The sequence below is a fragment of the Cupressus sempervirens genome, chromosome 1 (assembly GCF_028749045.1).
Source record: "Cupressus sempervirens isolate cs-2001-9-10 chromosome 1, ASM2874904v1, whole genome shotgun sequence".
Taxonomy (NCBI): Eukaryota; Viridiplantae; Streptophyta; class Pinopsida; order Cupressales; family Cupressaceae; genus Cupressus; species Cupressus sempervirens.
In genome coordinates this window covers 763,459,588-763,482,715 of record NC_143118.1, presented here as the reverse complement: position 1 = coordinate 763,482,715, position 23,128 = coordinate 763,459,588, and the positions used below count along the sequence as shown (strand labels likewise).

The following is a 23,128-nucleotide window of genomic DNA, read 5'->3' as shown; positions in this document are numbered from 1 at the left end:
GGCAGTTGCATGTATAACCCTATGAAGTAGATTGTGTCATTGCTTATCAATGACATCTCATATGGGACCATATTTTTCATGATTGCCTGCATTAAAAGCTCGAATGGCCTCTTTTGCACTATCCATGCCCTCATAAATGTAACCCATTGAGGGCTTCTCTCCATCAGCAATCCATAGGATAACAATAAGAGGCTCTAAGAACTGCAATCATTGTGAAAAACGCAACATTAAGCTTTTTATATTTTATGTTTAAAAATTAACAATGTCAATGTCAATGAACATAAACAAGTGTTTAAAACTTTGACAAACACAGTGAAATGAAATGGAAATGAGCACAAAAAGGAAAATTACCTCCGCAATCTCCTTGGCGGGTTTCCAAAAGCCACTCTCATCAAAAACCTGATGGACCACCCCAAATACTACATTGAGCTTTGCATATGATGAATTTGTCCACTCCTCACATATAAACATGCCTTTCAAACCAGCCTTTGTGTTAAAAAAAGATTTCAACGTGAGAAAATTTGTTGCAAATCTAGTAACCGTTGGACGAGATAACTCTTTATTCTCTATGTGTTGCCTCATAAGGTTTAGGACCCAAGCATGATTATATATGAACTTGCAAATATTCCTTGTTTGCTCTACATATTTTTTTATCCAAGGAATTTTACCTATATCCTCCAACATGAGCTCAAGGCAATGGGCAGCACAACGGGTCCAAAACAAGTGGCGGTGCCTCTCCATAAGAAGTTTTCCTTGCTTGCTCTACACATTTTTTTATCCAAAGAATTTTACCTATATCCTCCAACATGAGCTCAAGGCAATGGGTAGCACAAGGGGTCCAAAACAAGTGGTGGTGCCTCTCCATTATAAGTTAAACAAAAGCAACATAATTTGTTGCATTATCTAGTTACAATTTGCACCACATTCTCCTAACCCACCTCCTTCAACACTTCCTCCATTACCTCACAAAGATACTCAACATTTTTTATCTACCCCGAGGCAACAATTGATTTTAAAAACATTGTGGAACCTAGAAAAAAAAAAAAAATTAGTACAATCACAATGATCAATCTGTTACAATTGTAACTTCGATTATCATGCTGATCTGATTGTACAAATCACATAGATCTTATCTAGCATCATATATATATATATATATATATATATCTTCCTTCTTAGGCATTATCGGCTTCTCTTTAGGGATAGTGGTTATTAAGGATAAAACTTAACTAAGTTAGTTAATGTCTTTACAAATCATATTCTCCATTGAGCGCCGATTATGGGAGTACTATTAAGGGCTGACCTAGATAGGGTCACCTCCCTTCAAGGGACATGTCCTTTGGTTGTCATATATATATAAGGTATAATTGTAGATAAAGAAAACACAAAGAAATATGGTCTACTCCTTTAAGCAATTCTGCCTTATACGAATACTTGCAGAGACAAAAACATTTCAGAATAATATTTATATTATTGACATTACTTCATACAAGTTTGAATTACAAAGATCATCTTTAGAAAGCATCATAGAAGTTATTATCTCAATCTGATCACACAAAATTTGTAGAAAATTTACATGGTATTAGAGCTATGGTAGTCAAACCTTGGCTCTACAACTTGACAATCAAACATTGAATATCTAGCAACTTCCTTTTATCTTCAATGGCAAGCACAACCAGACCCAAGGACAAATTTAATGGGAAAGAACATTTTGTTACTTGGAAATTCAGAATCATGATGATTCTCGAAGACAATGATGTGAAACAGTTCATTGACTCAACATCCAAGCAACCTGATCTTGAACCTAATAGAACTATCTGGAGTAAGGGAAATAGGAAAGCCATGCAAATAATATTAGATGGAGTAAAAAATGAAATAGTACCTATGCCAATGAAACATCAAACAACATTAGATATGATGAATGCATTATTAAATGCATATGAGGTTAACAATGCAACTAGAACCCTTGCACTAAAAAGGTAGCTAAATCATATACAGATAAAGAAGGGAGAATCTATGAATTCATAATTCCTAACGGTTGCTAGCCTAAGAGATGATCTTGCAAGTATAGGGACCATAATTGAAGACAAGAAACTAACACTTATGGCTATAGATGGGTTACTAGATTCATGGGAAACATTCGCACAAGGAGTAAGTGCTTAAGACAATCTTCCTGACTTCAATAGACTTAAGGCAAATTGCCTTCAAGAGGAATCTAGAAAGCTTAAGAAAGGAGGAAAGTTGAAAACTGAAGATGAAGAACTTCATGTTCTCAACATAAATTCCTATAAAGGTAAGAAGAAGCACTTCAAGAAGAAGGGTAATCAAAAGAATGACAAACCTAAGAAAGATCTATCCAAAATAAAATACTTCAAATGTTAAAAATTTGAACACTACAAATTTAATTGCCTTGAGAATACAAAGCAGCAAGTAAATTGTACAAACATTACTAGGAAAGAAGATAACTATGATCCTGAGAACCGTATATTGTATTCTGCACTATCAAATGAAGTATCTAGCAACGCATGGGTGATTGATAGTGGATCATCTCGACACTTTACAGGATACAAAGAAGCACTAGACTCTATATCATAAGAAGTTGATGGCAAAGTTACCATCGGTGATAATTTAGCTCATTCCGTCAAAGGAATTGGGAATTTCACCTTGAAACTAAAGTCGGATAGTGCTCTACAACTCAAAGGATTACTCCATGTACCAAGAATAAAAAGGAATCTAATCTCAGTTACAACACTTGAAGATGATGGGAATAATGTTGCATTTACGGACGGTAAAGTAATGACTTGGTCTAAGAACTCCTCATTTAGGAAGGCAAAGTTGATTGGTCAAAGAAAGGGATACTTGTATGAGCTAAATACAAAATCTTGTCAACCTATTCAAGCCTTAATTCATGAAGCTATTGATATAAACGAAATCTAGTACAGAAGGTTAGGACATCTAAATTTGAAAACCTTATCGACTATGGAGAAGATGGTTACTGGTTTACCTAAGCTGAATAAAGATCACTCAAGCATATGCAAAGGATTCGCTCTAGGTAAGAACACCAAAAGTCCATTTCATGATGGCACTAGGAAAACTAACAATGTTTTGGAATTAATCCACTCAGATTTATGGGGACCTATGCTTGTTCCTTCTCTTGGAGGATTCTGCATATATATAGTTTTTATAGATGGCTTCTCTAGAAAATTTGGATTTACTTCTTAAAATGTAAAGAATCAGAAGAAATCCTTAAGAGATTTAAAGAATTCGAAACCATAACTAAAAACTTATCAGGACACAAAATCAAAACTCTTAGGACTAATAATGGAGGGAAATATACAACAGATTTGTTTAAAGAGTTTTGTAAAGAAACAAGAATTAAGAGGGAGTATAATGTTCCTTATAATCCACAACAACATGGGGTAGTAGAAAGGAAGAATAGAACAATTATAAAAGCTGCAAGAGCTATGATATTTAATCAAAATCTAGAATATTATCTTTGGGCAAAAGCCTCTTGTACTACTCTCTATATTCAAAACAAAATTCCTCACTCCTATCTTAGAGATAAAACTCCTAAAGAAGTCTTTACTAAGGTTAAACTTAATATAAGTCATCTTAGGATTTTTGGGTACCCATTATACATATATGTTCCAAAAGAAAAGAGAACTAAGTTGAGCTTAGAACCCTCCAGGAGGAAAGGTATTTTTGTTGGGTATAGTGAAACATCTAAACTGTATAGGATTTTCATACCTAGCCAGAAAAATATTGAACTTAGTAGGGATGTAATATTTGAAGAAGCTTTAGCATTCAAAAGAGCCCTAAGTTCTGGAGATCCCTCTCCCTTAACTAGTTCTGAAGAAAATACTGAATCTGAGTTTCAGAGGGAGAACATTGAAGAACTTGAAGATGAAATTAAAAATCTCAATCCTAAGGAAACTCAAAATTCAAAGAAAAGACCACTTTGGGCCATTCAGACAGTAAAGGAAGGACAAAACTTCGTTGCACCATCTGGAACCTTCGAAAAAAGAAAAAGACCCAAAAGATTTTCTAGTTATGCAACAACCATGAGTGATTTGTCTAAACCAAAACCAACCAATGTTTCAAATGCTATTAAACATACAGCTTGGAAGGATGCCATGACGAAAGAATAACAATCCATTATGAAGAATGATGTTTGAAAAATTGTTCCAAGACATGAAGGAAAATCCATTGTTTCTAGTGCATATTTAAAATCAAGCATGCTACTGATGGTAGCATTGAAAAATATAAAGTCAATTTCGTAGCGAAGGGATTGTCTTAGAAAGAGGGGATTCATTATGAAGAAACCTTTGCTCTTGTTGCCAGATACACCTCTGTAAGAGCAGTCCTAGGTATTTCAGCATCAAAGGGATGGAAAGTACATCAGATGGATGTAAATACAACATTTTTGAATGGAAAGATTATAGAAGAGGTGTATTTGGAGCAACTTGAAGGATTTGAAACTCAACCCTAAAGTTTTTGTTTGCAGGCTAACGAAAGCTCTCTATGGGCTTAAACAGGCTCCAAGGGCATGATATGAAAGAATTGATAAGTATCTCACCAACTTAGGATTCTCCAAGAATGAAACTGATCAAAATCTATATTATAAAAAGGATAAAGATGATATGGTAATTTTGATATTGTATGTTGATGATTTACTAATAATAGGTGATGATCACCTTATAGATTAATCCAAGAAAGATCTAATTAGAGAATTTGAGATGAAAGATTTAGGACTCCATTACTTCCTAGGATTGGAAGTATGGTAGAATTCTAACAACATCATACATACTCAAGGAAAGTATATGTTAGACATCTTGAAGAGATTTGGAATGTGGAAATGCAGGTCTATGTCTTGTCCAATGGAGACTAATCTACATAAACTTAAGGAAGTAGCAACAGAATCACCTTTCATAGATTCTACTCTTTACAGACAGCTGATTGGGTCCCTATGTACTTGGTAAATACAAGACTAGATATTTTCTATATTGTTAATGCCTTAAGTTAGTTTATGTGTGAGCCAAAGGAGATTCACCTAGTTGCAGGCACTCTTAACCTTGGGCTCAAGTATGAGAAAGTTGAATTGGACCTACATGGGTACACAAACTCAGATTGGGTTGGAAGCGTTACTTACATGAAAAGCACTTCAAGATGTTGTTTCAGTTTAGGCTCAGCAATGATATCATGGATATGCAAAGCAAAGCAGTCATCGAAAGCACAAAGTTCCACGGAAGCCGAATATATTGCAGCAGCAATGCCCTCATGGGAAGCAGTTTGGCTTAGAAAGTTACTTGTAGCACTATTTGGTCAAGCTGTGAATCCTACGATTATTCATTGTAATAATCAAAGTTCCATCAAGCTTTCTATGAATCCAGTTTGTTGTGACAGGTCCAAGCATATTGAAATTTTTTACCATTATGTAAGAAATATGGTATATTGGAATATTGTAAAATTAGAATACATTTGCACTATAGATCAGGCAGCAGATATTCTTACCAAATCTCTCTCGAGTGAAAATAGATCACTTCAGGAAAAGACTTGGTATGGTTGAACTGTAATACATTTGTATTTTTTAAATTATTATTAAAATATTTTTTATTGTTAGGCTATTGACCATTATGGGCTCCACCATTTGTATTCATTATCTAAGAGGTAATAATCTCTGAGATAATGAACACTTTTATAAAGACATTATGAGAGATGACGATCTCTTAGATAATGTGTTGAATAGTAAAGACCTACTGTTAGATCTAGATGAGTTCAAGACTACATTGTGATGTAGACATGGTTATGCCTATGAGTCACAATTTGGATAAAGTCAGAATTTTATTAATCTCCGAAGTTCATCCTGTGTTCTGGTAGGTCTTAACTTAAGACCATGTTGTGATATAGGATTGTCAGTAATTATGAGTCACAACTTGGATAAATGAAGAATTTAATCATTCTTCGGATTTTATCCTATGTGTTGCATTCCATGCAATACCATCATCACTAGTATAAGTGATAAGTCATATCACAAGATGGTAGTACGACTTAATATCATTTGTTCTATGATACCACATGCTTATAAGATTCAGATAGATATAGGGTATCAATCTATGCTTATTTATCTTAGATTCTTAATTGATGTTACTAGATATGTTATCTCTCAGTATGATTATCAAGTTAATAGGGAGTGTTAAAACTATAACTTCGATTATCATGCTAATCTAATTATACAGATCACACAGATCTTATCTAGCATTAAATATGTATATCTTCCGTCTTAGGCATTATCGGCGTCTCTTTAGGGATAGTGGTTATTAAGGATAAAACTTAACTTAGTTAATGTCTTTACAAATCATATTCTCCATTGAGCGCCGATTATAGGAGTACTATTAAGGGCCGACCTAGATAGGGTCATGTCCCTTTGGTTGTCATATATATATAAGGTATAATTGTACATAAAGGACACAGAGAAATATAGTCTGCTCCTTAAAGCAATTCTGCCTTATACGAATACTTGCAGAGACAAAAACATTTCAGAATAATATTTATATTATTGACATTACTTCATACAAGTCTGAATTACAAAGATTGTCTTCAGCAAGCATCATAGAGGTTATTATCTCAGTTTGATCACATAGAATTTGTAGAAACTTTACACAATCAATTTACTACTTAATTACTAAATTCTAACTTTCTAAGTACAATATTGAATTACCTATTGAGGAGTCAAGAAAATTCAACAGTGTTCTATTACTTCTATCGATCCAACTATTGGTCACAATGGTGCAACCGTTCACGACCCATACTTTATGCTACTCCTCAATTTCAACTTTCACATCAGCAACACAATGGGCCAAAATAGGACCTTTTAGCTCCCCATCATTAGGGGCTTTGAACCCCAAACCACAAACAACATCTATGGCAATTTGCCAATAAGGAGACCTAAAAGTTAAAACAAATTAAATAAACAATATAAGTATTACTTATTATGCAAGCAAGAGAAGATATACAAATTTAAAATTAAAATTATAAGCAACTTGCTGCATTAAATGTAAGGTTCTTGTAGAAGAAGAAATATCCAAGCGTCAACTTTGCTTGCTCATGCTTCTCCTTAATCCAAGTCGTGCTCTCAAGCAATGGTTGTGCACCTGGAGTTGTGCGTGGAACAAAGATGGAATCAAGTGAGGATCTTTGCTTATGCACCTAAGGCCCAATGCTCGCAGTCTGAGATGCAATAGTAGAAGCAGGTGAAATTGGACGGTGACCATGTCCATAATAACTTTAAGAGCCCTCTACACTTCTAGTTTCAACTAATTGTGCCATCTCTTCTTGTTGCTTTATTTTTAAATTCTTTCTTCTTTACTAATTCCTCTGAGAGCTTGCATATCATGCATAACATCTTGAGGTACCTCCTTGTATTTTTTGATATCACATCTTAGTATATGTGCAAGGTGATATTTTAATTCATTAACGCCTCCCCCATTATATGTTATCATACAATGCCAACATGTCACAACTCCTTTCGTATGCCCAAGAATAGAATGTTTCCAAGCCCTATCCCTTGCTACTGCACTAGGGTCAGCATCAAGGTATGATACTATGTTCAGACTTAGTTCCACTACCTTCCGATTGATATATGATGTTGTTGTTGCTGCTGCAATATACCATAAATAAATAAAAATAAACATTTAGAATATAGAAAATTCAATTTACAATCACTAGGGCTGCTTACTTTTCAAGTTTCTCATCACCATAAAATGGAGCAAATCTAAAGAGTCCAAACACATGCAAATAAAAAAAGATTCATGAACGTAAAAAAAATTACAAAATAACAAGAAAAAAATGTCTCTTACCTCTTCAAGTTTGCTATAGAAATGGAAATGTAACCCAACTTTGAAGAAGCCTCCTCCGAATGCTTCTTTTAACTCCTCTCAATGCTTATATGCAAGCTACAAAGTGGCACAAACAATCAGCAACTAATAAATGAGAGCCAACCGATTTGCTAATCTATCTCCCAAAACCCCAATACTCTTCCCTCAACTCTTCTTTCTCTATTATTTTTGTTTGCAAGTGATAGAATGACTTTTTTAGGTCTTACTTATGTTTTACATAACCAAAAAAACAAAAAAAATTATTAAATAAGAGTTTTTTGGGTTTTTTTGGATGCTGACCGCCAACCAAGCCAAGCTAATGGGACTCGACGAGTCAGCCAAGTTAGCCGGCTCGGCAAGTCAGCCCTAACTCAATCAAGACTCGACTGAGTCTGAGGCAACAGGCCATTTGCCTCGTTTTGCCCAGCTTGCCTCAGAACTCAGCAAGTTCTATAACGCTGGCTTGGATATATTTTTCCTCCATCTCACATATTGTGGATATCGTTAGATATGGTAATATGGACTTGCCTAGTCTTGGAAATATTTGTAATACATTTGATAGAATGTTTAGGAAGATAAAATAAATAAAATTTGTGGTGTAATGTTCCATTTCAGATTTGGTACTTCACAAGCGTGACTTCCACTATGTACGACACCTTCACCCCACAACACTTTCACCATATAGCCTTTCACCCTTACTTGTCAGTAGTATACTGTGCGTCCTGATTGGAGAAGTCTTCAGCCCACACTGAAGTTCGTAGCTCAGGCTGTATGCAAGGATGACTTCAGGTAGATACAGTTGAATGATTTTGTAAAGGAACCAAACTTTAAAGCAAACGTTGGAAGCTCAACAGAGGGGTCGACGGAGTTTTAGATGGAAGACCCAGGGCCGATTACTCACAACAAAGACAGACTTTTTTTTTCATGCACTAGCTCGGGTTACAGAAAAAATGAAATCTCAAACCAAGGCAAGAACGTGAATAGGCGGGTTTCTTCTTCCTGTTGCCCCGAAAATGACAAGACAACATATAGATTGATGTGCACGGCTTTACATTTTCTGTAGTTACAAGAATACATTGCGGTTTGAAATTCCATCGATTGGAATATGAATAGTTGGAACAAGAGGTGGATAAAGGTTTTACTAATATAATTTAATGTTGTATTATTATTTTGGTTAAATTATAATTAAGTATAAATAAGGTGACATTATTGTATTATAAATCTAATATAATAGTGCCACTTTACAAATATTTAATTATGATTTTAATCAAAATAATGATTTATTATTAAATGATATTACTATTAAATAAAGGTAAGAATTTTCAATTTTCTTATTTAGTTTCTTCTTTAAATCTTATATTATTTTTAGCTCATGTAACTTCCCACTTTGTTATTTGTTGTCAAGCTTTAACAATCCTGCCATGGCGACTTTTGATCAGCCCTGATATTCCTGATAACTATATCATATGATCATTCCATTTCCATATGACCTTATTTCGTAATGCTTCCCCTCCTTCTCGAGTCTTTATCCTGCAACCTTCAAAACAATCATTCTTGCCAAAACATCAATTTCATAATTAAATAATATCATTAGGAATTTCATCATACATAATAACTAATTGAACAATGGTTAAAGAAAAATCTATATTCATTTCGCATGAGCACAACGGCTATAAACTATATTCATTTCGTATGAGCACAACGGCTAAAAACTATATTCATTTCACATGATCACAACGGCTATAAACTATATTCATTTCACATGATCACAACCGCTATAAACTATATTCATTTCACATGATCACAACAGCTATAAACTATATTCATTTCACATGATCACAACGGCTATAAACTATATTCATTTCACATGATCACAACGGCTATCTTTTAACTAAAAAGAAATTAGGGCAAAAATTGGGATGTAACATACCCACCCCCTTAGGTTTTTCATCGTCCACGATGTAGTATCAAAGAAAACTAATAATTAAAATTAAAATTAAGAGGAATATTCAATTCCCAGTTTCTGAAAATAGATAAGGGTATTTTTGAAAAATATCATGATAGTCTTTCCACGTAGCATTATCCTCTGAATATTGGTCCCACTGAACCTTGCACTGAGTTACTTCTCGATTTCGTAAGCACAGCTTACGCACCTCGAGTATTCTGGTTGGCTTTACCTCTACCACCCCTGGCTCTCGTACCTGCAACAGCTTCCAATCAATCATATGTTCATGATGACTGACAAACTTTTTAAGGTAGGATACATGAAAAACGTTATGCATCCTGGCAAGGGCTGGAGGTAAAGAAATCTTGTAGGCTACCGGGTTAACTACCTCCAAAACTTCAAAGGGACCCACATATCTGGGGGCCAATTTAGCATTTTTGCTGAATTTAATAGTACTTTTCTGGGGCTTAATTCTTAATAACACCTTGTCCCCTATAGTAAATTCTCTGGGTGTTCTTTTCGCATCAGCATAACTTTTTTGCCTGTCGTTAGCTTCCTTTAATCTCTTGTGGATTTGAAGTACTTGTTCTTCCATTTCTAGAAGCATTTCCGAGCCAACTATAACTCTGTCTTCTAATCGATTCCAGCTTGCTGGGGTTCTGCACTTACGGCCATACAAGGCTTCAAAAGGTGCCATTTTAATCGAAGACTGATAGGAGTTATTGTATGCAGATTCAACCAGTGACAGATACGTTTCCCATTGATACTGTCGATCCATGCAATAAACCCTTAGAAGATCCTCTAATACTTGATTAACTCGCTCTGTTTGACCATCTGTCTCAGGATGGTAAGTTGAACTTATATTCAATTTAGTGCCCAAGGCTGAGAATAATGTCTGCCAGAATCTAGAAGTTATTCTTGTATCACGATCTGAAATAATTTTCTCTAGTACCCCATGTAATCTGAAAATTTCTTTTATGAATTTATGGGCTATCTCAGATGCTCCATCAGTTAGATTTCCTGGAATAAAATGTGCTACCTTAGTCAATCTATCAACCACGACCAAAATAGTATTATGTTGATTCCGAGTCATAGGCAACCCTTGTACAAAGTCCATAGATATTATTTGCCATTTCCATTCAGGTACTTCATTTGGATGTAACAATCCTGCTGGGTATCTATGTTCTGCTTTCACCTTTTGACACTCTAAGCAACTTGCTACAAACTCAATTATCTCTTTTTTCATTCCCTTCCAAAAGTATGAAGATTTTATATCTGATAACATTTTTGTGACTCCTGGGTGTCCTGAACATGGAGCTGAATGATACTCTCCTAAAATTAATCTACGTAACTCAGATTGATTGGGCACATAAATTTTGTGGTGATATGTCAATAGTCCATCATTCTCTAAATTAAAATCTGAATATTTGGGGTCCTGTGGATCTCTAATAAGTGCCGAACTGATTTTTGCATAAAAATCATCATTTTGCAAGTGCTGTAAAATCTGATCTCTAAATTGAAATTTTACCCTAGTCATTGCTGAAATGTGTCTCCTTCGACTTAAGGCATCAGCAACCTTGTTTTCTTTTCCCTTAATGTAGTTTATGTCAAATTCATAATCTGCTAAGAACTCTAACCATCTCCTTTGTCTACCATTCAAATTTTGCTGAGTAAAAATATATTTTAAGCTTTGATGATCAGTTCGAAGTTCAAAGGGTTTTCCAATTAGATAATGCCTCCACATTTGTAAAGCGTGGACTATGGCTGCTAATTCCAGATCGTGTGGTGCATAGTTTTGTTCATAATTCTTCAATTTTCTAGACTCATAGGCAATGACTTGTCCCTCTTGCATTAACACACCCCCTAGTCCTTCACCTGAAGCATCAGTGATTACCGTGAATGGTTTCTGTGGATCGGGTACTCTTAAGATAAGTGCAGTAGTCTGTTTTTCCTTTAACATTTCAAAAGCCGATTGACATTTTTCTGTCCAAATAAATTTTTTTTCCTTTCTTTGAAGTGTTGTGATTGGATAAGCTATTCTTGAAAAGTTTTTGGTAAATTTCCTGTAAAATCCAGCTAATCCCATAAAACTCCTGACTTCAGACACGTTTTTGGGTATTGGCCACTTTTTGATTGCCTTAATCTTAGATGGATCTACTGCTATGCCTTGTGCTGAAATTATATGCCCTAGATACTGAATTTCCTTCTGGTAGAAAGCACACTTTGATAATTTCCCATATAATTTATGTTCTCTAAGTCTCTGTAGTACTATCTCTAAATGCTTTTGATGTTCTTCTTCATTCCTAGAATAAATAAGAATATCATCTATAAATACCAACACAAATTTCTCTAGGCAATCGTGAAATATACTGTTCATTAAATTCATGAAGGCTGCAGGGGCATTAGTTAATCCAAATGGTAAGACTGTAAACTCATAATGTCCATATCTAGTCCTGAAGGCAGTTTTATGTATGTCTGCTTCCTTTATTCGCAGCTGATGATATCCTGATCTCAGATCGATTTTTGAAAACACAGTCGCACCCTTCATCTGATCAAATAGATCATCTATCCTAGGTAACGGATACCGATTTTTTATGGTGACCTTATTAAGCATCCGATAATCTATACATAGCCTCATGGTTCCATCCTTCTTTCTTACGAACAATATAGGGGCTCCCCATGGTGAGACACTAGGTCGAATCATTTTCTTATCCAACATATCTTGCAATTGAATCTGTAATTCCATTAGTTCCGTAGTGGTCATCCTATACGAGGCTCTGGATATAGGTTCTGCTCCGGGTACTAAATCTATGGAGAAGTCAAATACCCGAGAAGGGGGTAATCCAGGAAGTTCCTCAGGAAATACATCTTGATAGTTCTTTAGATAGGGACATTTTTCTTCAAAAGATTCCTTTAGTTTTTGTTTAATTTCCCCATCTTCATAAATATAATCATCTCCGAGTGTAGTTTTCCTTAAATCTTCAATTTTTACTGCAAATATCTCACAACCTTTTCTTCCATACCTCTTAAGCTGCATTGCTGAAATCTGTTGGGCTCTTATTTTATGTTTGACTCCTGAAATATTTGTAGGCCTACCTCGGTCATCTACACAACTTACTGTTTTGGCAAGACAATCTACCTTAGCTTTGTGCTCGCTGAGCCAATTTATTCCAATAATAATATCATAAGATCCTAAGGGTGCTACGTATAAATTTAGTTCTGTAGAGAAGTTTGGAAAGTCAACCTGGGCTTCGAATAAGCATTGCTCTACCTTAGCCCTTGTCTGGTTTGCATATTCGACTGTCCACGGTTTTGCCATAAAGCCAGATCTTTTTGAAAATTTACTTAATAATTTAGGTGAAATAAAACATTTTGTTGCTCCAATATCAATAAGAATAGTTACGGGGTTACCATAAATCTTACCCGGTGTTTCAATGGGGCCTATTTGTTGTTCTACCTGTTGATTACCCAGGGCTGCATGAATTCTTTGTTGAAAAACCTGTTGTTGCTGCGGCAAGGATGGGCGTGGTTGCTGATTGAGGTTAGGACATTGTCTTTTAAAATGATTTCCTTTACAAATCAAACAACCTCCTGGTGGTCCTTTTTTTTCATTGTTCCTGTCATTTTTGTTTACATGAACGTTTCCCTGATTATCTCTGGTTTCACTGCTTCTATTATCAGGTTTGTTATTCTTAAAGTCCTTAAACTGTTTTCTTGGTGGTCCAGATTCTGCACCTTCTCAATTCCAATTGGTTTTTCTCTTGCTGTCCCTAATGGAATCATCCTTCTTTACTTTATGCTCTTGACACACAGCTTTTTCCAAGGCTTCTTCCATGGTTCGTGGAGCTAAAACATCCACAGCTCCCCCTATTCTATTATTCAATCCCATGATAAACTTTCTTACTTTTAGTATTTATGAACTGTCATTTCCCCCTGTTTCAGATTCTGAAACTCCATGAGTTTCTGATCATAGAAGGTTTGAGGTAGCCACCGTGTTCTAAATATGTTGACAAACTTTTCCCAGGTTATGTCCGTAGATCTAATGTTCAACTCTACCTTAGTGTTTCCCCACCAAGTTGCTGCTTCCCCAGTGAATTGGTATATACCCCAAACAGCCTTAGAAGTCTCTGAAAAATTCCGAATCTCAAAGTATTGTTCCATCTCCGTCAACCATGTCTCGGCTTCTTCCTCAAATTCAGTAACACTGAATTTTGGTGGTTTAATTTTCTTAATATCAGCTGATAAATCAGCTACAATCTCTTTTTTCTTTTGTTTATCAGTTTGCTTAGGGGAGGGAGTCCTATTATGTTTCGACTCAACTCTAGGTGTCTCTTGCATTTCCTCACGTTGTTGCCCCATCTGGGCTGCCATCTCACTCATTCTTTTATCCATTGATTCTAATTTTAATTGTGCTTCTTGAAGAATTTGAAGTAATAATTCATTAGAGGCTTGTTGATTTTCTCGGACTATTTCTCGGTTTTCCACATCCTCATTGTTATTCATGTTGTATTTTCAGAAGTTGCACCTGTTAGTTTACACAATTAAGTTTAAAGTTTAGCTTTTGTTGCTCAAAAGTTTAATCCCCATTGCTGCCAAAATATTTATTTATTTATTTTATTGCACATCTATGCAAATCTTTAATTACAATTCATATCCATTGCTCGACAAAGCAAATAAAATTAAATTATATCTTATTGCTCAACAAAGTAGGATTGCAAAGACATATCTATTGCTCGACAAAGCAAAAAGATAATTTTTAAAACATTGCTCAACAAAGCAAAAATCTTATTTAACATTGCTTGACAAAGCAATCCTTTATTACAAAAAAAAAAAAATCCTCTAATGAGGTTACCTTCATTCATAGAATATGTTTTATTTTTGTTTTGCAACTTTTGGCTTTATTTGGTACATGTCCCATACCATCCAAGATCTGTGAAAGTGAAGAAGGGAATTGTTCTGCTGAGCGTTCCAAATCTGAATCAATTTGTCCCTGTACGCTGCTTTCTTGGTCGGGGTCCATCGAATCCTTTCCTTCTTCATCCCTTGTAAGGCTTGATACATTGTTTCATCATCTCGAGGTTCAGAGCAGCAAAAATAGTCATACTTAGTCATATTTTGTAGGAGATAAGGAAATATAGGGTGTCGGATTTTCTTGCGGGGTGTTCTACGTACTAGCATCCTGTATTTATATTCATCTTTATTAGATTTCATGGACGTGATGAGCCCAAGTTCAGTGTTGAACCCAGCGCTCTGATACCATATGTAACATCTGGATTATTCTACATCTTTATGTATCATCAGGTTATTCTACAATTACAATTCAGCTGAACTTAATATTCTAATTATCTGATAAGATATATCTAAAACTACTACTGAAGTTAATCTAAAACTCTAAATCTATTTTCATTACTGATTATCAAATTTATTCTAAATTGTTGACAGAAAACTGTATCTAATATGCTTAAAGAATCAATTTATGATACATCTAATTACAGTGAAGAATCTATCAGTTATTGAAATAAAGAAAAAAATAAAAATAAAACAAAGATACGTACTGATTTACTTGAAAGACTTTTCCAATTAATTGACCAAGCTCTGACTTTGGTGAAAGGAGAAGCATTAAAGTAGGCTTAACCTCCCAGCCGCGGACCTTTTTACTTATCCCCCACAAGTTCTAAATAAATAGAACGGCCCTCCCTACCCTAAGGTCACGCTTGGGATGTTCATCGATCCAGTCATCGGAGTATTCAGGTGGGTTGAGGTCCCAACAACTATTCGATTGAATAGTTGAAGTATCAGGACAACAACATGATCATTTTGTTGTCGCATGTTCGCCCTTTTATCGCCTTGGCCAGGGATTTCAAAGGTAGGTTTTTTTTAATAACCCGATCTCCACCGCTCAGCTTGACAATTAATTCTTCAAAGTGGGTTTACATGAGCTAATCAGATTATTTATTTATTAACAATTACTGATAATCTTTCTTATTTTTCTTGTGACAGATTCATCTACACTTTTCACCATCAGTAGATCGTTAAATTGGTGATTCCTCGATGCCTAAATCCATTACATCTTAATCATAAGATTTTGGTTCTATCTACTCAAATCTTCCTTAGTATTCAGACTTGATCTTTATTACTGGTTTTTATGGATTGATTCAAAACAGTTTATAACTTAACTTCACAGATTTATGTCATGCGTTAATATTGGTATAGTTTCACACAAGAAAGAAATATCATTGAGGTAAAATCAGACAATAAAAGAGATCAAAGGTCTTATTAATTTCTTTATCAACTCTGTCTTAGACACTAGTTATTCTTATTGTTGGACAACATTTGCAAAACTCGGTTGATATTATACTTAACATGATAAGCACAAGTGAGGAAATATAGATCAATCTGTTCATTCATCTTATTCACAGAGATTCAACTCGGCTCAAAAAAGAGGATAGGAAAAGAGAAGGAAATGAAATGTATGCAAAGAGGATATAAACATTTCCAGTTCACCCTTACTTGTTTGTAGTATACTGTGCGTCCTGATTGGAGAAGTCTTCAGCCCACACTGAAGTTCGTAGCTCAGACTGTATGCAAGGATGACTTCACATAGATACAGTTGAATGATTTTGTAAAGGAACCAGACTCTAACGCAAACGTTGGAAGCTCAACAGAGGGGTCGACGGAGTTTTAGATGGAAGACCCAGGGCCGATTACTCACAGCAGAGAGAGACTTTTTTTTTCATGCACTAGCTTGGGTTACAGAAAAAACGAAATCTCAGACCAAGGCAAGAACGTGAATAGGCGAGTTTCTTCTTCCTATTGCCCCGAAAACGACAAGACAACATATAAATTGATGTGCACGGCTTTACATCTTCTGCCGTTACAAGAATACATTGCGGTTTGAAATTCCATCGATTGGAATATGAATAGTTGGAACAAGAGGTGGATAAAGGTTTTACTAATATAATTTAATGTTGTATTATTATTTTGGTTAAATTATAATTAAGTATAAATAAGGTGACATTATTGTATTATAAATCTAATATAATAGTGCCACTTTACAAATATTTAATTATGATTTTAACCAAAATAATGATTTATTATTAAATGATATTACTATTAAATAAAGGTAAGAATTTTCTTATTTAGTTTTTTTTTTAAATCTTATATTATTTTTAGCTCATGTAACTTTCCACTTTGTTATTTGTTGTCAAGCTTTAACAATCCTGCCATGGCGACTTTTGATCAACCTTGATATTCCTGATAACTATATCATATGATCATTCCATTTCCATATGACCTCATTTCATAATGCTTCCCCTCCTCAACGAGTCTTTATCGTGCAACCTTCAAAACAATCATTCTCGCCAAAACATCAATTTCATAATTAAATAATATCGTTAGGAATTTCATCATACATAATAACTGATTGAACAATGGTTAAAGAAAAATCTATATTCATTTCGCATGAGCACAACGGCTATAAACTATATTCATTTCATATGAGCACAACAGCTAAAAACTATGTTCATTTCACATGATCACAACGGCTATAAACTATATTCATTTCACATGATCACAACGGCTATAAACTATATTCATTTCAGATGATCACAACGGCTATAAACTATATTCATTTCACATGATCACAACGGCTATCTTTTAACTAAAAAGAAATTAGGGCAAAAATTGGGATGTAACAAATATTATCATATAACTATTTGAAATTTTTTCTCTATATTTATATAGGCATCCCCTTCATTGTAAACTGCTGACCCATGAAATGGCCACCGAAAGTTCTGTGCCCAAAATACATTCCCTTTCCCTCTCATCACCATCCCAGAAACTCAGTGAAACGTAGGTTTTTAGTTGTGTTACATAAAAACTGAATCCTTTTCCTATTAAAATACATTTCAGATACGACAGCATTTAAATCTGTAAACCAAAATCCCAAAAATTGAGCATTGTTCAAAATCCTCACCTTCGATCTGGCCCAGCTCCTGATGCAACAGTATCACTGACAGTCAAGATAGCTACCTTGATTTCTTTATTACCATTTTCTGCTTTTGAACTGTTTTTTGTACCTCCATAGTGGCCACTTGCACTTTGACCAGTCCCTGAATCACACTCTTTAGATACTGATTTCTGAAAAGTGGTCATATTGCTGATATCACAAATTAATAGTGCTCTGACCATAGTGCCAGCTGATAGAATTGTATTTCCTACAGGCAATTCCAACAGTGCATTTGCAGACTTCATGCTCAAAAGACGGCTACTAACTTGGTGGCCTGTGCTCGCAGCAACAAAGCTGGATGTAGTGGAAGGCAAAAATAAGGGTCATGAACATACAAATCGAAAAAGAGACAAAAAAATGTAAAAAAACAATCTCAGAGTAGGGAAAAGCAAAAAAATTAAATATATTAATCACAATGAAGAGGTATATGAAATGTAAAGCATGTACAATTCACTAATAATCATTGCAAAGCATGAAATGTAATTTGGTGTGCATGAAGCTCACCCTGGATTACCAGATCCATTGTCCTGTTCCCACCAAACTGTAGCCCGGTGATATTCAGGTCTAAAACGATCTAGTCTTATTGGTTCTAAAATGCAAGCATGCACCCTGTAAGAGAAATACAAGTTAGTAAAAGGATATCGAGACCAACCACAAGCAAGTACCTGAAAGTATCAAAAGGTGTGTCATCTATAAATTACACCTAAGACATACTCTCTCACCACATCATTTTCAACTCTTTGCACAAGACAGCTGTCAAACAATCTAATTAGGGGTGATGGAAAATTTTGTTCTAGTTTAAATTCGAACTTTTGATTTCCTATCAAAAAGCCTGAGACATAACTTGCTTTGCAACGACCTATCAAAATTCATCCATTTACATTCAAATAACTTTACTCAAATCCCAGATATATATGCCCTAATGATTTCTTTCCATTGTCTCTTCAGTGGTAAACACCAAAAAAATCATTGGGCATCTGAGAACTTTTATTTAGGAAAAAAACACTGACATATTCAGGTGTAGCTTCCAGGTTGAATGCATAAATATTAAAAAATAATTATATCTTGAGAATTAATCACTAACCAGACCACAAAAAGGATTTAATATAAGTGGCAGGTGAACATAAGAAACATGTTACCTTCAACATGCATAGATAGATAACAACTTAAAATAAAATATCTTGAGACAGGTACAGTAGGAATTTGTAACCTAGACAGATCTCTGTATTTTAAAAATGGATCCTATAATACCTGCGAAGCTTAGGGTCTCTCCATCCAGCTAAGCATCGGATTGCAGGAACAGCCATTAAATGGAAACAAACCAGGCAACTAACAGGATTGCCAGGAAGACCAAAGGCAAGTATCTTCTTTTCTGGTCTTGTCTCTGTTGCTGCAATATCTATAGTTGCAAATGTTAGCGGCTTTCCTGGCTTCATGAGAACCTGCAATTGAGGCCCAAGTAGATGCAGATGAAATATATGACATGTCAACTACTTTCAAGATTAACAACATTTGCACAAAGGGCAAGTAAAATAATGTTTAACAAAGAAAATACCTCCAGCAACTTACTAAAAGCATTTGAAATTTTGAATCACGCATCAGTCACTCAGTTTTCACACAAATGGAATTTTATAAATACCACGCGAAGGTAAATAGCTTCAACAAGAATTTTCTACAGCTTTGATTGGAACCATAAATAGATAAACAAATGAAAGTTCAATTTTCCTGTAAAAAATCCTGCAAAATAAGCTGCAGAAAAATATTGACACCAATATGGCTATGTTGTCGTGTTCATTAGAAACAATGGGCATGAATCTGTTAAAATTTATAACTGATTGAGACATTTTCTATACCTGCAGTGACTTTACAACGTACAGGTGGTATGATTGCATTGTCTCTATTCAGCAATGCTTGTTTCCTTCTCATGATCAAGCATTCTGAGACTGAAGAGCCTCAAATTCTCGATGGTATTTCTTGAGAAGAGTTGTGCTTCTTGAAGTATACGATGAGTTCTCAGGACTGGGAAATGAGAGACCTAATGCGTGCGTGTCTGCTGAGCACTGTGGTCACCCTTCGTGTGTGACTCTTCAGAACTCAACTGTTTCACAGTGTGTAACTGCTTGAGGTCAAATGGTCATCGCATTGTATCTGAATAGGCATCGCATAACTGTTGAAGTGACTCAGTTCCTTGTAACAACAGTTTCCTTTCATCTTTCAAGAAAAACGGCATCCTACTCATTCAGTCAGTGATCATATGCATGGAAGTTCGGTTAGACTTGGTCTGATACAAAAAAAAAAAAGAATTGCATTGTTTCTGAGATTTGTTGTCTTTGGCTAGTATTTTTGTTAAGTGTCTTTAATGTATAGTGCAGAGCACATTGTTAAATTTATGTAGTTGTTTATTGGTGCAGAATATCGTCTGTCTATTGTATTCATTCTGGTGTTCCTTGCTGTTCAGTAGAATTGTCTGGAGAAGTTTCTCTATTGTTTATCAGTCAATTAATAGTTGAGCAAACATTGTGTGTGTTCCTCAAATTTGTTTAGTTGCAGAAGAGAGAAAATATTGAGCTCAGACATTCCTTGTTATTTAATAAAACAGAATTCTTTGGTGAGGTTGGGTTTTCCCCTAGAGAAGCAGGGTTTTCCAAGGGTATTTCTGGTGTTCTTGTTGCTTTTTATTATATTTTATTGCCTTTACTATATTCTGGTTCAAAATTGAACAGAACCTACCAAGAAAGTTACACAAGAGTTTTAACAAGAGCTACAACTTGACATATTCATCCAAAATGGTTGGTTGCATAATCAGGAAAATTATGCCTGGGCTTCTAAGTTCTGTCTTTTCTATTTTAAATCCAACTTTAATTGAGATTGCGAGTAAATATTGTAAAGCACTTTTTAATTGTAAATACTGTGCTTGTTTTTTATTTTTCATGTCATCATTAATGATAGCTCTTCTTAATATGGCCCTGAAGAAGACAACTTCATGAAGATAAATACAATAAATGAAATGTAGTATAGCAAAATGAAAATTAAAGACCGCAATATGTCTACCGCTGCAACATTAAATAAATGAAATAATTATAAAGATGGCAATGCACATCAAATACAGGAATAAAATGTCTTTATTTTCTAATGACATTATTACACAGAAGAAGACCAGAGATGATCAGCCCAGGATAATAGTTTATCCCACTACATCATCCTCCCTTGACAATACAATATATCTTTTGTACGATCCGACTATTTCCAGGAGGAACAAAACCATCAACCAATATAACTACCCCAAAGTGACAACCAACTTAATACGAACAATTAATACATTGTCAAATAATGAATACTATTGAAAAGAACAATAGACATTGATACTAACTACATCAAGTAATATTCGGGAAGATTAATGACAAGAGTGTAGACAACAACTTCAACTATGCAGACTCAATACTTGTAATGTACTTGAAAAATTAAATGAGGGTTTTGAGGCAACAACCCCAGCAAGTTCAAGGGGCACCACCCCTAGTGATGGACTGAGGACAATGCAACCAGTGCAGTAAAGGGACTGTGAATCATTTTCATGATCTTATAAGATGTCAAAAACAATGTGATGTAGTCAAAAGATAGAGATTTCATGTCAAAATTAGGATCAAGACATACTCTCCACTTAAAATTGATGCTTGTACTTTGTTGTAGGATGCCAGTTGTTAGCAGCGTCCCTAAATTCTTGAGCTGATACACAAGGGTAGAGAAAGAATATATATGGTGCATAGTAATATGTCAGAGTGATGCCAAGGTTGTGAAGGAGCACCAAGGTACTGTATAGGAGCGACATTAGACTGTATGAATTAGGTAGTAGGTCATATAGGAACAAGCCATATGGATGGGGCAGGGTTGTATAGAAAGCATGTCATACAAAATCAGTTGAACATGCAAAGTGCAAAGCAAGCTGTATGGAAGGAAAGACACTCAGTCCTACAACACTAAAAAAAATGATCATACCGTATGACGTGCACAACTAGGAACCATATGGACAATGTCGAAGGAAGCTGTTAATGAGGAACCTTCCATACAGGGTAACAACAGACCAACTTGTGGGTCTAAGGGATTGCTGAAACAAAGCAGGATGCCTGGCCACAAAGGAAACACCAAACAGTGCCCAACAAGAGAAAATGAAACAAGAGCAAGAAGTAAAAAACCACCTAACTGCCCCTAATAGCTGAGAAAAAGTCCAGAATCGAAGAATAGGCCTTAGGGTGAGAAGGGGCCCTGAGCCATCTCTGAAGACCTCTGGAAGAAGAAGCAGAGCAAAAAGGTCATTGTTAGGTGAAAGTTCTGCAGGCTATCACAGACTTGGGGAGGCCAATAGGGGAGTCAAGTAGACTATTAGTGTACCGTGTAATTAGCCCTGCTGGCTCTATGCTGACAAATAAATTTTTCTTTTTATGTATTTCAAATATTTGCTTTTTGCAGATTATAAAAAAGCATATAACAATGCAAAAAAGAAAGAGATTCAATTTATTTCTTAATATACAATCATGAAGCAATGTAAAACGCCAAATTGCAATACACAAATGCTTAAATATTATTATGAAACCTGGTAATGTTGAAGTATGTTGAAAGTAATCTCAGAAATGGATGATTAAACCCTCTCCAAATTAGATGCCAGCTAGAGGAATGCCTTGGCAGCCTTCCGACACCTGCATATGACCCTTCTTTACAATTTGCAGCCTCTAAAACTTGTATGTAGCCCTTCCCGCGATGAACACAGGTCTGTTATGCATTATGCTGCCCAGAATTATTGAAATGCAGCCCTCCAAAAATTCACAGAACTCCTTGTGCTTTCAGTTGTTTCTACCCAGCAATTAACATTGGACTCCAATGCAAATCAATCCAATTCCACAATCCACAAATGCAGCACTAGTAGGCATGATTCACCATTATCAAGAATGGCTCAAAGTATAAGCAAAGACATGGCGTCTAGCCATGAAATTTCTTCAAAACCCTCAAGACCAACTTCTCCACAAAATGCAAACAAAAGATATCCAAGAACAATTAAACATGCAACAAGCCATTGCTTTTACAATAATAAAACAATTTTCCTTATCACTCCACCAGTTAGCTTCATGAAGATCCTTTTGACTTAAAATCCCTTTGCTTTATACTTATGCAAATATTTGAATAATATAATTAATTAACTCCCTTTGACTCCAAAACTGACATTTTCATCAATATCATGATATTCTGACACACAAGGCCATTGTTTCCTGTACCCAAGATTTAAAACTATTCGACCCGGTTCCAAAGAGC

The 23,128-nt window shown here is 35.2% G+C and overlaps 1 protein-coding gene across 1 annotated transcript in view; it reads right to left on the bottom strand.

Annotated features, from left to right (window-relative positions):
• Positions 1 to 23,128, bottom strand: part of B73 (molybdopterin biosynthesis CNX1 protein / molybdenum cofactor biosynthesis enzyme CNX1 (CNX1)) — a 255,040-nt gene that overhangs the window by 77,316 nt on the left and 154,596 nt on the right. The window contains exons 8-10 of the mRNA XM_089789691.1: positions 19,079 to 19,269; positions 18,332 to 18,436; positions 17,795 to 18,121 (exon numbers count right to left, since the gene is read on the bottom strand). Coding sequence (XP_089645817.1) covers positions 17,795 to 18,121; positions 18,332 to 18,436; positions 19,079 to 19,269 — 623 coding nt within the window. The remainder of the gene's footprint in view (positions 1 to 17,794; positions 18,122 to 18,331; positions 18,437 to 19,078; positions 19,270 to 23,128) is intronic.